General features: G+C 26.1%; 1 protein-coding gene across 2 annotated transcripts; it reads right to left on the bottom strand.

Moving 5' to 3' along the window:
• Window positions 1-75: 75 nt before the first annotated feature.
• On the bottom strand, window positions 76-16,582 carry LOC132918605 (uncharacterized protein F58A4.6). 2 transcript variants are annotated; one of them, XM_060979948.1, is made up of 4 exons: window positions 16,443-16,582; window positions 870-1,259; window positions 581-695; window positions 76-410 (listed from the first exon to the last, which is right to left on the bottom strand). In XM_060979948.1, exons 2-4 carry the CDS (start codon window positions 1,220-1,222, stop codon window positions 138-140), a joined length of 741 nt encoding a protein of 246 aa, XP_060835931.1. In that variant the 5' UTR covers window positions 1,223-1,259; window positions 16,443-16,582; the 3' UTR covers window positions 76-137. The 2 variants fall into 2 exon arrangements, with proteins under 2 accessions (XP_060835931.1, XP_060835930.1); XM_060979947.1 differs by lacking the exon at window positions 16,443-16,582 and having other exon boundaries at window positions 870-1,397.
• Window positions 16,583-16,681: the final 99 nt, after the last annotated feature.

Here is a 16,681-nt window from a genome sequence, read left to right as displayed (position 1 = left end):
CCCAATTAGTCTGGATTAATATAGTTCTACTGTACTTATAATTTATATGCATATACAAAAAATAAGGCAGAAACATAATATAAATATTTCTCTTTAATTTAATTCAGTTATCTTTTATGATTTGATGTAAAAATATACTACATTTTTTTTTTAAAATATTTTTTTCGATTCCATTCATATCGCAATTTTGTCCATATACCACAACACATCTTGATAAGTCGCTCATCGACAACTAATTGAGATTTTATAAACATGTATTGATTCTGAACAATGAGTTTTGCTTGTCTATAAAAACCACGCTGCATGAGACTAATAGCAGCATACAGCTTACATCGGGCAGCAGTCAAAGGATCACCAATTCGTATTGCTATTCTTAATTGTTGCAATGAAATATTTCCTGCAACAACTGCCTAAAAGTAAACAAAATATTTTATATTATGTAAACAATATTATAATGATGTTTTCACATTGCTTTTTAAAATTTTAGGCTTGCAAAGTAGTTAGAAAAATAAATTATTAAAAAAGAAGTGTAGAATCAAAAATTGAGTTTTAGCAAAGATTTAATCAAAACTGTACTTACACAGTGTTCTGTCTGATCTCCCAATGATGAGAAAGCTCCACCTAGAGTTGATAACCAAGCCATTATGTTTTCAAGCTCTCTGTATTCAGTATCAGTTTTTTCATATAGTTCGCACCTAAAACAATAGTTAAAAGATTTTAAATCAATAAATAGACAATTATTAATTATTACATATTAATAAGTTTATTAAGTATATAATATAGTATATCATCTTTTTATTTATCAAAATTAATTCTGGATAATTTAGATTGACAAACATTGAGTTTTTAATGTTTTGTAAACAGTTTACCATGTGTAAGGCAGTCTATATTTGTCCGGTGTAACTAGTTGAACGTCGTTGAAGCCAACCACAATGTTGTTGTTGTCTACCGACGCAACGCTGTTCATCTGTCTCATGACCAATCGTTTGAGTGTGTTGCTGTTCTCCAATGCCTTGATGACGCACTCTAGACAATTGGCGTCCATTACCGCGGGCATGGGATCCCGAGTACCATTCAGACCTAGCGAGCACAGTTCCGCCGACATGCTGAACGGCAGCTGGTCAACAGTCGTGTACAGGACATATTTCCGGTTGTGTTTCACTATAAGCAGGCAGTCCCACAGATCACCGTCGACAAACACCCGGAGACAACACACTCGCATTGTGCATGTATCGAGAAGTGTTGAAAGCCGAAAAGATCTACGATGGACATTATTTCACTTACAGCAGTGGATATTTTAAAATCAACTAAGTCTAATTTAAGTACATAACGTTTTATAGTACAAAATCTCATTATTAGTTATTATCATCAATTATCGCGCGGGCCATCCGCGCTTGCACTGATAAACTGATAAGACGTCTCAGTTATCATCACGGATATAGATACATATATCCGTGGTTATCATCGAGATAATATATAGACATCGAGATAGATAACAATTTTATTATATGCTGTAATTGTAAATACTACCTATTACCACGGCTTTAGATATCTAAAGCAGCGCCTATTACGCACGGATATTTATAAGCCTTGCTATTACCAAAGAACAATCTATTATTAATGCTGTATTAATTAATTGTCGTAATACGGCACCATAATGTTGTTATCTTTATCACAGAATAGTCGTTATCATTTTGTTGTTATCAAGCAAAAATCTATTATCTAAAATATGCGCGGCAATTCGTATTTTGATTTTTGATGGTTGAAACCCAACTGATATTTAACTTTATACAATGTAGGTCGTAGTTGTAATGAGATCTATTGTGGTATACAATGTCATTGATGTTATTAAGATAAGACCAGAGAATTTATGACGTGACATACTTGATCTCATGATGGTTGTTTTGAGTTCTGAAACTTTAATATTACAATACTGAACATATTAGGAATATTGACCATTATCATTTTTCCCTATAACCCTTCATATATATTATATAAATTGATAAACTACGTCTTATAGGATCTCATGATTCATTTTCGTACACCATCACACCGCATAGTAAATTAGGGCCAGATGCATCAAGACTTGTAAAATATTTAAACTGCTTATTAGGACCTGCCATGCGACGATTCGTCTACAAATGGTCTATTACTCAAACACGTAATATTCAAACTTAACTACATCTCGGAATAAGGTAATTTAAAATATTTATTTCATTTTGGTTTTTAATTAGTTGGTTATTACTACAATTTTAAATTGTATGATTAATTAATTAATTAAAAATATATTGCTAAAATGGTATAAGATGGGGAATTATAGTACAATATACTTTCGCAGTATACCTGTGTATGAGAATCAAAGTTTTCGTGTAAATTTATAATAATAATAAAAATAAAAATAAATTAAATTTATTATGTACTTATGTATATTGTATATATGTATAAATAACTAAATAAATAAATAATTTTTTTAATTATAATTTAAATTTTTTATTTATCTAATATTATATTTCTCCTTCTAAATACCGGACACCCCCAAATATCGGACAAAATTTTAGCGACCCAATATAATCTAAGACCGTGGGTAGTATTTATAACGACCCTGTGGCAGGCTGTACAATCACATGTGGTAGTAACTAGATAGCGCTATAACGCGATTTAGCCACAGAATATCTATTGGTACTATTACTATAGAATAGTAGTGGGCTTAGCACAGCTTTCTGATATTATGAATTAATGAATTATGATTAGTACGATTACCTATCTAATTATGCCTTGTGAGTTGTGATTTAACGTTTTGTCAACCCTGTGAGTCTTCATGTCCTGAGTTAGGACTCCTTCATTCTCTGGACAGTCAGTGCTCGAATTGAAAAAAAAAATTGAGGACGGACGCTGGTTTTAGTTCAGAAAACACCGTTCCATAGCAGATAAATTGTAAAGTAACCCGTTGTGGACTTCGTCCCCCACACCCCCTGCACATATAGTAAGGTACTATAAAGCTAGTATTTTTCCTCGCTTAATTAAATGAAAGGGGACGCTAAAATCTACGAAAAAATGAAAGCGGGGTCCGTAAAATAATTTATTAAGACCCACAATGTTGATTCCATTTTTCAAACGTACTACATATCTAGCAAATTTGCGTTAAACAAAATTTTTTATTTTCATATAGTAATAAAGCTAATTAGAGTGAATTTACTTATTGTAAATTCCAAGGATCTAGAATACTTGACCATGGCCCTTTCGAGCCATTAAATATTTTAAAATAATATAATAATTAAAGTTAAAAATTATAAATAACTTATTACTTTACTTCGTAATTTTAATATGTATAATATGATAATAAATTAATAAATATTAATAAAAAAAATTACAAATAATTAAGTCTTAAATAGTCATTACTTCATTAGTAATCTAGGAAATGAGATATTTTATGCCACGTCTCTTAAATATGAAATATAATCTCTATTGTATATAATTTTGTTTTGTTGTACTATTTTTAAAATATACTTATCTAGATCGTTAAATTTATTCTGTGGGTTTTTTCCTGCAGTTTACTGGGAATAAAAATAATCATAACTAGTTTGAACATATTTTAAACAATTAATGAAAGTCCAGATTGTTTGATTAATGATTATATACTCCTATTTCAATGTTAAGTTGTTTAATTATGTGTGATTATTTGTCCTATCTTAGGAATTCGAAGCTCTATTAAAAAGGTTTCAAAATTTCAAATATTTGATGAAAACGTGCTTGATGTCTACCTATACCATTTATAATTAGTCTATCAATATAGTTGTCTTCAAATCATTCTAATAAATTATGAAACTTTTCTATACTATTATCTATTGACATAATATACTAATGGCGTATACGTATGGCGTATGCGTGTTGTGTGCCAGATGAGAATTGGTCGCCAAGATTATAATTACAATGAGTATATAATGAGTTTATATGTTTAATGATAGGACGAAGAAGTAAGATCCAATATGGCAATATATCAATAACTTTGAAGAAAAATTTTCAACATTCGGCTCATAAAACGAAGTTTGACCCTCTCTCCTTCAATAAATGGAAATTTTGCTCTAATTAAATTATAACTACGAAGGTATTTAGAATAATTTATTTTTTAGTAAATTAATTTAATAGTAAGTTTTTGTTGTGTTTGTTTTTTAGGATATCAAAAGCAAAACGTATGTAATTCAAAAATAGGTAACCACTATTTTTTTATAAACACTTGTTCAAATTTTAACAAATTCAGCTATCTCCAAAAAATTTACAAATCAATAAATCATACAAATTTAAATTTTAATAATCTATAAGGTTGAAAATTTAATAAAAAGTCCTCCATTAATTGGGCTTATAACATTTTTAGTAGATATTTGAAATTGGATATTTATGTTGTATTTATTTATTGATTATTGTGTTATGTTTTAATACAAAAAATATTAATGGTCGGTGTAGAAACTTGATCTTTTTGCCATTGCGTTATTTATTTATAATTTATAGTATCATTATTCACACAATGAAGTTTTTAAAATATGTTATTAAAATTAAAATTAATGAGTTTAATGGCTTTTCTAGAAAAAATATTGTATAACAATATAACATAATATATTAACATCTAATTAGTTTATTTTACTTTTATAACCTTAAAATTTTTAGTTACTTGTAATATGGTATTTTCGGGTAGGATAATTTTAATATTTAATTTGTCTTTTAATTGATAAAACTCGGTTTAATTAATAATATACTGTATTCTGATACCTGATGAGAAGCTGTTTTGATTTTTCTTTTATAAGTAGAGGTTTTAATATTATACAAAACGAAAAATATTAGTGGATGCTATACTTCCGGAGTAAGTGGCTGTAGGCCCCCTTTATTTTACCTATGGCTATTGTCTACTTATTCCATGTACTTATTCCATAATATTAAATATAACATCTACATCATTTTATGGAATAGCGGTATTGATTTATAAGTCAATAACAATAATATTATAATATACCATGATGCAATATTTTATTTTTATTTCAACCTACCTATTATTACTTACTAATAGAGAAATAAATTACTTACGGTAATACTGTCTATTAAAACCATTATGAACGTAAGGCTTCAGTTTTGGGGTTATGCGAACAATTCAAATATTAAAATAATTTAAACATTTCAAAATATTGTTCTCAGTAAATTAATAAAATATACCCCTCCTGGCTCCTTTTGTATCATAATACACTACATTCAGATCTAAAACTAAAAACAATAAATGAGGAAGCAAAATCCTTCCATAAAATATTTCACAACCACCAAGTTTCACATACAAATTCGCCCATAAAAAATTTGGACCCTGATATTATAGTTGATAATCTCTAAAAATGCTTGAAGCGTAAATGGTGTCGAGATTTTCAAGATAATTAAAAATCAGATTAATTTACGGATGACTACGAGTTGGTTCCTAATTGTCGAATTAGTTTCCTTAAGCTTTCGTGATAATACAATCTTGTTAAATTAACTTTTTAAACTATTATGATATATTCAATCAACAACAATTTCCTTCCCATTTTATACAGACTTAGGACTGTATAGAATTATTATAGATATATAAAATATTTCATACTTAAAACACTATCTAGAATACTAAGGTATGGTTAAAAATGTTGCTCAGTATAATATATTCATATTATACGCTACATACGTATATTGGTCAATGATCAATATAAATATATAATAATATTCTGTCCTCGCATCAATAATAATAATTAAGTGAAACTAAACAATTAATATACTAGATACAACTAGATATACAATTATATTTATAAACTTTCCCAAAAATCTTAAAACCTAATAAAATATTATAAAATTATTGATTTGTACATATTTTATAACAGTTGTATACTGGAAAGTGGAAAGTAATTTTTTAGGGAACCAATTCGTACACTTTATTTGTCTCGGGAACCAATTCCGCATCCTAATAATCCTAATAAGTAATAATATACTAAATGAAATTGTCATCAACGGGTGACTTCTTTCTTCAACTTGTTTTTTTCTTTTATCATCTTTACTTATGCCAAATATTTTTATTGTGTCATAGATACAGGTTGTATATTAAATGTAATAAATAATAAAAAAAAATGTATGGTAGGTAATATAAATAAATTACAAGAAGAAATAAAGACTGAAACCATCTTCGCTCAGAATCATTTTTCGTATGCAATAATTTTATCATTGAATTAAATTTTAACACACCTATTACAGTGACCTACTTAATGATGAGATACACTTAAAATCTAAGTACTTATGTTACATATAGAATACAACAGAGCAATTTCCCTGGTTTTTTACTTTTTTAAAGTTATACTCTTAAGTCGTAGTATAATATAATATTATAATGTATTACCTATGTAAGTATATAAATATAATGTCGGTAATTTTAGGTTCGCTTCTACTCTTGTGTTGAAACGTATTTATCATATAGCAGTGTTGAGAAATACTAAACAGTAAATACTTAATACACAACTGGTATACATTTTGATTTTTAAACGCTCAGACAATGTGTAATCATATCCTATTATTATTATAATATTTAGAAATTATAACATGTGTGCCGTGCTTTACAATATAGTGGATGTGTCGTGTGTTGGAGTTGTGATGAGTGTCACAGGACACAGCCATTACACAATTATATTTCTTAGACAATACATTTATTAATCTAATTATTATTTTGATACAGATGGTCTTGTTTTTTAATTATATGGTTTTTCTTAAAAATATTACCTTTATTATACGTGTTAGGTTTTAGTGACCACACTGAATGTATATAAAATAGTATACGTATATGCTGTTATGGGATATGTAAGAAATTAATAAATTGCAATGCTCAACTTGAGTGGTCAATGTCGGAAAAGTTTAAATATTGCTCGATGACCAAAAACTAATGGTGGACCAAGTAGATAAAATATTAAAAATAATTATAACAAAATATGATTGAACAAAGTAGTACTTATATTAGCATTTAATTTCATAAAATAAAATAATTTAAAAATATTATTTCAAGCATACTTGATATTAATTTTAATTTTTTGCATTCACCATTTTTATGGTTATTAAAATGAGTGATGAACTGGAAAGTGAAAATATTAAATTGTATTAAACATATTTACAGAACGTTTTACATGTTTATCTACTTAATTTGCTACCAATTCAAAATCTCTATTATATGTATGTTGTCCGCTTATATATATATATATAATATTTAATATAGGGTATGCTGGTATTCCTATTTAGTTATACTACACTACTATAGGGTTTTATAATGTAAACTATAATTGTATTATATTGTACTATGTTATTAGCTTTATACTGTATACCTATAATTTATACGAACCGAACGGCAGACGCGTGCCGTGTAACGGAATATTGGTCGTCAGCAGCTCTTATTCAACACGCGACATCATATTATACCTTCCTAATAGATGCCTAATGTGTAATATATTATACGGTTATACTGTGAAATATGAGTGTATAATAATATAATATATATAAATGGATATCCGTACGAAATGCGTATTTTCGTCTTTTTATTTCAAACAATAATATAATATAAGATTGGATTGTATACTATATACATTATACATATACATATAGCTATGTAAACATTAAGGGTTGATGGTTAATATTAAGTCTTCATAGGAGCTGTTCGTATTCTTAAAGTAGTAGCTAGGGTACGTACAGCAACATTATGAGAAATTATTAATGAGCCTCTGATATTATAACTTAATATTTATTGGTCCATTGTATGACCTAACGTAGTTTTTTAGATTTATTATAGTGTTGTATCTATAAAGGATATAGGCACTTTCTTGATAGATATTTGGTATACTTATATCTAATAAAATCATTCATAATTAAATCACTTTCGCAGACTAGATTGAAAATTAATTTATCAAAAAAAGGGGGCTACAGGCGCTACAACTATAATTATTGGTAATCTTCGTTTTCATGATGGTAATATAACGGTTGTGTTAAACGCTATTTATACATTTGAATAATTTGATTTTTATAAATTAATCATAAATAAATATAAGCCAAATAGTTTTTAATTTGTATTTTCTAATAATTTTATTGTTACTGCCAATAATATATTATATCGCGAAATATTATTGCAAACAACAAAACCAGATTTTAAATCGTTGGTCATTGTATAATGGATATAAGTAAATTAAGTAGAGCTTGGTAGTTAAAATAATAACAAAATTTCTTTCCAGTGCTATACTATGCACTAAAATAATACTAAAAGTTAGAAATTAATATATATATATATATACATGTATGTGTACCTTAAACTTTTAAATGAAAATAAATAATAATAATAATAGTAATAATATGTAAGTTTTGTTTTGGTAAATTGAATATTGCACGTAATAACGTAATGAAGACGGGATATAATTTAAATTAGGAAGAATGGAAATTTGAAAACGAAAATAATATTGTAATACAAGGTACCTACCTACTATAATATATCAGTTTACTATGTTAATATAGGTTTTTAGTAATTGGTAGCCGGTAGGTACTTAATAACTACTGTAACTACTAACTAGTAACTACTATTATTGCAATTTGCAATGATTAGTTTGATAAATAAATATTATTTTCAATATATGTATGAAGTATATCAGAGATTCTTTTCTCTAAATATTATTATGAATAATAGGTATATAGGTAAATGTATACATTCGACTTTCGCTAACCTTGAGGATAGTTAACTTTGATACTCGGTAACAAATGTGATCTAGTTTTTATCGAAGATCAAAAATAGGAAATATCAAAAGTACCAAATTTTTTTTAATAATTGATAAAATATAATAAAAGCAGTGGAAACTAGAATATTTACACAAAATTACTTTTACTGATCCAGACTCATAGCTAACCAAAACAATATACATTATACATTATATATATTATAATCTTTAATCTGTAAAATAGTAACATTGTAAAAATACCAGGTGTATTGAAACAATTATATTAATAAATAAAAAAAATAAAAAAATTACTTTTCGAAAAAATTGATTTTTTTTTTGTAATTTATAAGAAAATAATATTAGAGCCTTTTCCATAAAATACTTAAATCATTTTGAGATATGTATTTATAGAGATGATATCATTTTTACATGTTTTTAAATTAATTTAGATTTATATTGATAATTTTTTATCAAAAGGTTAAGAACCATGAAAATATGATAAAAGGTTTCTCATAAGTTGTTTATCCTATAATTAAAAAAGTATCAAGTTTCTATAAAATTCTGAATTTTCATCAAATGATTTTAGTTAGGTAAGCCCTAAACCAGTTAAACCTTTTTGTTATACTATATTTTCAGAATATTTTTCTTATTTTATGCTTTTTATAGGCACTTGAATTTATTAAGCTAATGTTTTATTGTGTCTAGAAACTAGAATTAAAAATGTATGACACAGTGTTTCATGTAAATTGTTTTAAAAAAATTAAAAATTATCGAAAATACATGAGTATACATTTTGTTTGATAAGCATTTAATTTGAAATATTGTGTATCTCCTTTACTAGTTTATTCATATAGCCGTATAGGTACAATGATTTATTATTAAATTCAACTCATACACCTATTATAATAGTTACCAATTCAATGACTATCTATATTATAGGTACAACATATTAATTATTATGTACAATCGAAACCTACTATGCAGTGGAAGCGAGATCCCCGGTTTCGATTATTCACAATAATAATTAATTAAACCTAAACGTACAATAAAAATAACTTTTTTTATTTGGTATTAATGTATTTAGTAATAATGAAATTATTTCGTGTCATCTTAAAATGCATGCTAAATTGAAAATGTATTATTTAACGTTCTACGTTCATTATTGAAATAAGAAAGATAAATTATTTACCTTGGGTTTCTATTGACATTAATGGTAATTAAACGCAGAAAATGTATAAAAAGTTGGAAATTATATGCATTATTAACAGAGAAACACCTATTTATAGAAGGAAATAATGTTTTGGAATTGTCTTCCATACATTGGTATGGAGTATAATTTTAATGAAACTAAATTTCCATGGAATATATATGAATGATCTATATGGACAATAAATTAAGAGAATAGAATTCCACAGATTTATTAAACAAAATTGTTTAATGTTTTATACATCTGTGTGGAATTCATAATCAATATTATATTTATTTATGTTGGAATTTAAAATATTTTGAATACATTTATTTTTTTGACATAATAGGTATTACAAATAGTTTGAACCATAATTTTCATGAAAATGATACACTACAGAATTTAATACTTACAGAAACCATCATGTTTCATTTTCATTAAATGGGGGTGTTTTTCTTATTTAATAAATGTATACAATTTTTTTTATGGAAACCATTTACTCTTATAGTTTACGATTAATCCTTAATTCTTAGACTAGTTATTGCACGTCAGTTTTTGAAGGTTTAATGTGGGAAATATATTATATATATATTGAAAATTATTGAATAGTAATTAATAATTGTTTCGTATGTAAATACATACCAATCATTTAATAATCAGTATTTATAAAATATTTTAATGCATATAGTATTGAAAATTGTAAAGCAAACTAGGGATACATTTCTTTGTAGGTAATGTAGCGTTTTTATTATAGTTTAACTCAATATTTTTATAAACTACAAGTAAGAACTAAGAAGGCTATATATTGTAGATAAAGTCTTTCCTCATTGCACTTTACAAATTTGAACATTCTATTATAAATATATAGATATAGACACTAAATAATGGGGTTGGTCGTGCGAAACGTGTTTTCGCTCTTATAAAATATGAACAAATAAAATAAAGTTTGGGGAAATGTGAGATAAAATGACAGATATAATAATAAAATTTCACCATAAAACGAATGAAATCAGATAAACCAGATATATATTATAATGTATAATGTATATATTGTAATAATAATGTTTTTACAATTGTAAACGTCTATATTGATAGACTTAAAATCCTGGGTTATAGAGCTATAATTAATTTAGGTAGCGGGGAAATATTTTTTAAATAATTGTTTTGCTATTAAAAAATCTTCTGTGACATACAACACATATATATGCTCGTACTTTATTATTGATCGTATTTTTATAGTCGTTAAAATAAAGAATAATCTAAAAAAGAACATTTTGGTTAATAATCGAAAGTAATAATATTTTTCTTTAATTGAGTTAATTAAACAATTAATTTATATTAAAAATATTTATTAAGTTAATTAATTATTATTTTATTTAATTCAAAGATATTTAATTATATTAATGAAGTTTAATTTTTATAATATCTTTAAATAATTATTTGGTGTACATATCATTTTAAATGGAAGTTTAAACTTAAAAAGTTTACTCTAACTATTACTAACTGCAATTTTGTTTACTTATAGTGTACTAAATTTATAGATATAAATAAAATATATTACTAAAAAATAAATAGGTATTAGAGGTAAAAAAATTATATTATTTATATTAATAATAATAATAAATAAATAATTAAATAATAAATATATAATTAATATTTATTAATTTATACAGTATTAGTATTAAATATTATTTAGTGATTACAAATGTTATACCTACTATAAAATAAATATTAAATTGAATGAATATTAATGGTCAGATAGGTAGAACAAGTTTTTTTGAACTTGAATCATAACCTATATGAACATTTTAACTTTGTCGAACTTAAAAAATTTGACCAGTACAAATTTTAAAATGTAGTTGAAGTAAAACAGTGTTTAGTACCTTTTTTTACTTAAAAAAAAAAATAAGAAAGGATATTAAAATTAATCTGCTGTCATATTCAAACATTTCTAACTTGATTATGTTATTGAACTTTTCTAGATGTTCAAATTTTTCTCGAATTTCGAACTGTTTGAATTAATTAAAGTTTGAGACGTTCAAAAACTCATCCCTATATATATCTAGTTATAACTTTATGAGTATAATCGCCCACAATTTATTTATATAAAAATAAATCTTTTACTGCTCTTAAATGAAAAACTATTTTATACATTTTATAATTTATTTTTTGTATTAAACACTATAATTCAGCGGTTCCCAACCCACTTGTGGGCTGCGAGCAGCGTGGTACTGGGCCGTGAACTGTATAATATTAAATATTATATATATCATATAATATATATTTATCAATATTATCTACATTCTATATTCTACAGTGTCCAATTAGTATACAATTAACGCTATCGAACGTTAAATCACATTAAATTGTTTAACTTGTAATTAAGTTGAATAAAGTTTTTTTCTTAATAAACAATTGATTTTTTAATTCTTTTATTTCTAATAACTGCCATATGTATATATTTATAGGTGCTACGTATATAGGTGGGCTTCAAAGATTTTTTTATAAAACTGGTGGTTCGCACAACTAAAAAGGTTGGGAACCGCTGCACTATAATGTTATTTTATTAATTCAATAACAGTTTTTTATTTTTCATTTTATAATTGTCTATTATTCAGTTTATTACAAATTATGATTGTAATGTATGAAAAAATGTATTAAGTATTATTAGCCAAAAATAAATCAATATTTTTTAGCTGGAATATATTTTTAAATGGATTGGTATCGTGTCAGATCTTCTAATAAGCTATTCCCGTTGAAAATATTATCTCGAATAATTTTTTCTATTCGCCCTTGCATTATGAATGTTTTTCATTCGAATAAATATTCTGTAGGAATATATTATTACGTAAAAAATATTTCGTTGAAAATTTTTGTTCTGTTATAGTTTGCATAAAAAAAAACCATGTTGAAAAAATTCCTCGGCATTTTCATTCCTCCGCAAATAGTTTCGGTTATAAAAACTTACAACTATAGTAATTTAATATTTCTAATAAAATACTTTATGTGATATTTCGTTTCTGTTAAAATTGTATTGCCTTCCTACTCAGCTATTGTAGTGAGCGAAAAAATGTCTCTCGTGGATCACGGTGATGTATTTATATGTTATAAATAACTATATATATTTTATTAATTATATTAATACATATTTTAAATTCTTTAATAAATTTATTGTTTATAATATTTTATTTATTTATTTAAATTTGTCTCCAATGTTGTATGTACCTACTATAGTACTATAATATTGAACCTATCTATAGAGAATATATTGGAAGGTATAATAATAAATAACTTTACTGCATGCAATACCTTAGCTAAGGCTTAGCAAATCAACTACCAACCGTGACATATCTGATAGTACGTAACTATTTCTTTATTTACCAACGAATTAAAAAACATCATTTATCCACTAATCTAATAATTACTTTAATAATATTCATCTTTTTTTTCTGTTTGAATCGTGATAAAGCAAAAGACCGCTTACGCATTACATCCACGACGAGAAATAATATCCATCTTAAATAAATTACCCACAACCACATCTATCCCTTACTTATTATAAATATATTAGTCAGTATTATGTAGGTATACTATTAAATATTGTTATTTAATATAATATTTATTTTATTATTTTTACCTCTTATTTGTATTCAATAACAACCTAATCTGTACTTATATTTTATCATATTCCATAATTGTTTAAATTTTTTATAATATATAGTATTGTAATCAGTGTATTATTTATACTCATTAATTGTCGAGATAAAATATAAACTTTTGGTTAAAATTTAAATAATAGGTAATTAAAAAAAATATGTATCTATGATTAAAATATCACCTCTAAATATAAAACTAAAAAGAATGAATAGATAATTTTCTTTTATACATTATGCCATTTTATTAAATACATAAAAAATAGATTACTGTGTTAATAGTTGATTTTGTGTTCCAGACATTCATATAATTAGTTTTAAAATTTTAAATATTAAATACTTATATTATAAATAATATTTGACTTATAGTCTTATGATTTTTCACTTGCTGCATTTGCTGCATGTAGTTGTTGTTTTATTTTTCCGATATATTTCGAATTTCATATAAGAAATATGAGAAAGTAAACCTATTAATATAATTTGTTGGAATCAATATTCAATGTAGCTATTAAACCGGGTGGTACTAATATATCATTGTGAATTGTGACATTTACGATCAATAAAAAATACAATAACATTCAATAATTTTTGGAATAAGATATTGTAATATTTATGAGAAAATTAACAAAATCAGCGCATTATATAAGTTAATCTGTTTTGAATATTGCTCCTATAATTTTATAATTTTTATGTATTACCTATATCTACCTATACCATATTTTTTATTTTTTTTTTATTATATCAAATGCATGCACTTATATATATATTGTATAATATAGTACATGTATATTATCTGTGACCTATGTACATTGTACATTTGTACTGCGTGTATAATGTATAATATTTTCATCAAATTTGCTTAAAAATGTTCTGAAAGTTCTTTAAATTATCACTATTAATTTAAAGAAAAAAGATAATTTGTATTTAATTAATTTTATAAATATAATTGATCTTTTACAAGTTTTTTTTTACAGGTTATACTTATTTGGTATACCCAGTGATTCGTCTAGTATAATTATTACTCCCCTTCTTCCTTCAATAATGAAGTAAAAAAACCTGATTTTTGGAATTTTTAAATATACTTACTAAGTATTGCTTAGTCTTAAGGGTCATATTTTCTAATTTTCGAGATTTTTTTTACTACGTAAGGAGTGCCATGTAGAGATACAAGCTTTTGTTTTTAAAATAACAACCCACTTTTCTACTATGAATTGTTTAGTGTATAATTTTTTTGAAAATGTAGACATATTAAAATTAAAATTTGAACAAGTATTTTATGAAAAATCAAAAACTTATGTTCTAGATATAATATACCTCTTATCTTTAAGTTATATAATAGGTCGATTTACTCTAATATGAATTAACTAATTGCATAAAATATATTCTGCTGAATGTAAATTTGTTTTGAATATTTTGATGTACGTTAGTAAGACAACATAATATATACGGGTACGTACGACGTTCTCTTAAAATGCAGTACTCAATTTTTCAAAAATGATTTTTAGGTACCTGCATTTTTGAGATCAATAAAAATTGCTAATTTTGACGTTTGAAGTTTTGTTTCTGCTTTTTTTTTACATATCTTCAAAGATTAAAATAATATTTTCCAGTGCATACTAGGTCGGTCTTATGTTAAAAAATATGTTTACTCAGTACTGATTGAATCCCAGAAAAAAGACATTTGGTTTTCCATTTAACAGACTTATAGAACTGTCTATAATTTATCAACTAGTTATAAGTTTGGTTAAAAATATTTTATTTTCTATTCTGTGTATTATGTAAGATAAAATTATAAAATTGAATGTAATGAGATGATAACCTTGATTGAAATTTATAAGCAACATATTTAACAAAGCCTATAATTTTTCACAATGTTTTTTTGGCAGTTAAATACTCCTTTTATATTGAACAGTTTCTTTTTATTCTAAACATTCTTAATTATGCCTCTAAAATTATTTGGAATTTGTTAATGCTTATTGCCTATTTGGATCATACTATAACAATTATTACGTATGTATGTACAATTTGAAATACATTTTATGTATTTTTTGAGTTTTCTAAGTATTTCGATTAAACTTTAAGTTTAAATTGTACACCTAACCTAACCTAACCTATTTCACACATATACGCATATTATAGTATAACTCTGGTATTTCAAGTATAGACACAAACCGGTCAAACTCGCGACGACGGTTGCCGGTATAGTATATACTGACATTTGACGAAAGACTATGCGATGGGGTAATAATATTGTCGTACGAAAGAAGACGTGCATCGTCGTGTGTACTGAGTATTATACCATAATAAGGTAGTGGTTGGTTTTGCCAATAATACAAATAATATGTGTATCTACGCCACATACTGATATCAACAGGGGCAATCGAATCTATCCGGTGAGGTCGGTGAACCCTTAGTATTTTCTCATAACACACACACAAACTTCTCCGCTCAGACTTATGACTGGAAAAGAAACACGTCGCGAAATTGCAGCCAGCGTGCTTATTTACAGGTAATATAATATTTTTTTTGGACTTATTATTGTTACAACTTATGATCATATTTGTATCGTCACCCGACGCGCTGACGAAAAATACATATTATACACCAATAATATTGTCAGTGTTCATCGTTCGTGCGACACGTAATATATTATATGATCGTTTTCGGGATTTTTGAACGGAAGAACACAGAAAATGCAAAGTTCACCACGTGGTTCTCACCCCAATTATATATAGCAATATAATAATTATTATTATTCTCAATAAAATATATTATTATTGTTACGATATACCTTGTCTTGCGAAACAAAAAATTGAATTAAAATTTATAAATATTTATTTTCATTTATAGGTACGTCATAGGTATTACCTAGGTACAATCGCCGTTGAGGTAGGTCTGTTGCGCCGTGCGTTTGCCGGCCGCAAAGGTCTGTCGCTCCGTCATCTCCATCAGACGGTTCTCGCGCACGCCGCCGCTATCGATTGTGTGTGCCGTATGCCGCGTTTGCGTGTCAGTGTGTGTGTGGTGGTAGCCGATCAGATTCTCTCCCAGCCCGCCACCGCTGCCCCCGCCGACTGAGAACCGCGAGCGCGCGCGCGCGTACGCTC

This window comes from Rhopalosiphum padi, chromosome 1, assembly GCF_020882245.1.
Source record: "Rhopalosiphum padi isolate XX-2018 chromosome 1, ASM2088224v1, whole genome shotgun sequence".
In the NCBI taxonomy this organism is placed as follows: domain Eukaryota; kingdom Metazoa; phylum Arthropoda; class Insecta; order Hemiptera; family Aphididae; genus Rhopalosiphum; species Rhopalosiphum padi.
This window is presented reverse-complemented; position numbering and strand designations above follow the sequence as displayed.

Excerpts from the sequence above, each read along its gene's own strand:
- LOC132918605 (XM_060979948.1), bottom strand. The coding sequence starts at position 1,222 with ATGCGAGTGTGTTGTCTCCGGGTGTTTGTCGACGGTGATCTGTGGGAC. Across the intron at positions 696-869 it reads TATAGACTGCCTTACACATG|GTGCGAACTATATGAAAAAA; the intron begins GTAAACTGTTTA and ends CTATTGTTTTAG. Across the intron at positions 411-580 it reads GAGATCAGACAGAACACTGT|GCAGTTGTTGCAGGAAATAT; the intron begins GTAAGTACAGTT and ends GTTTACTTTTAG.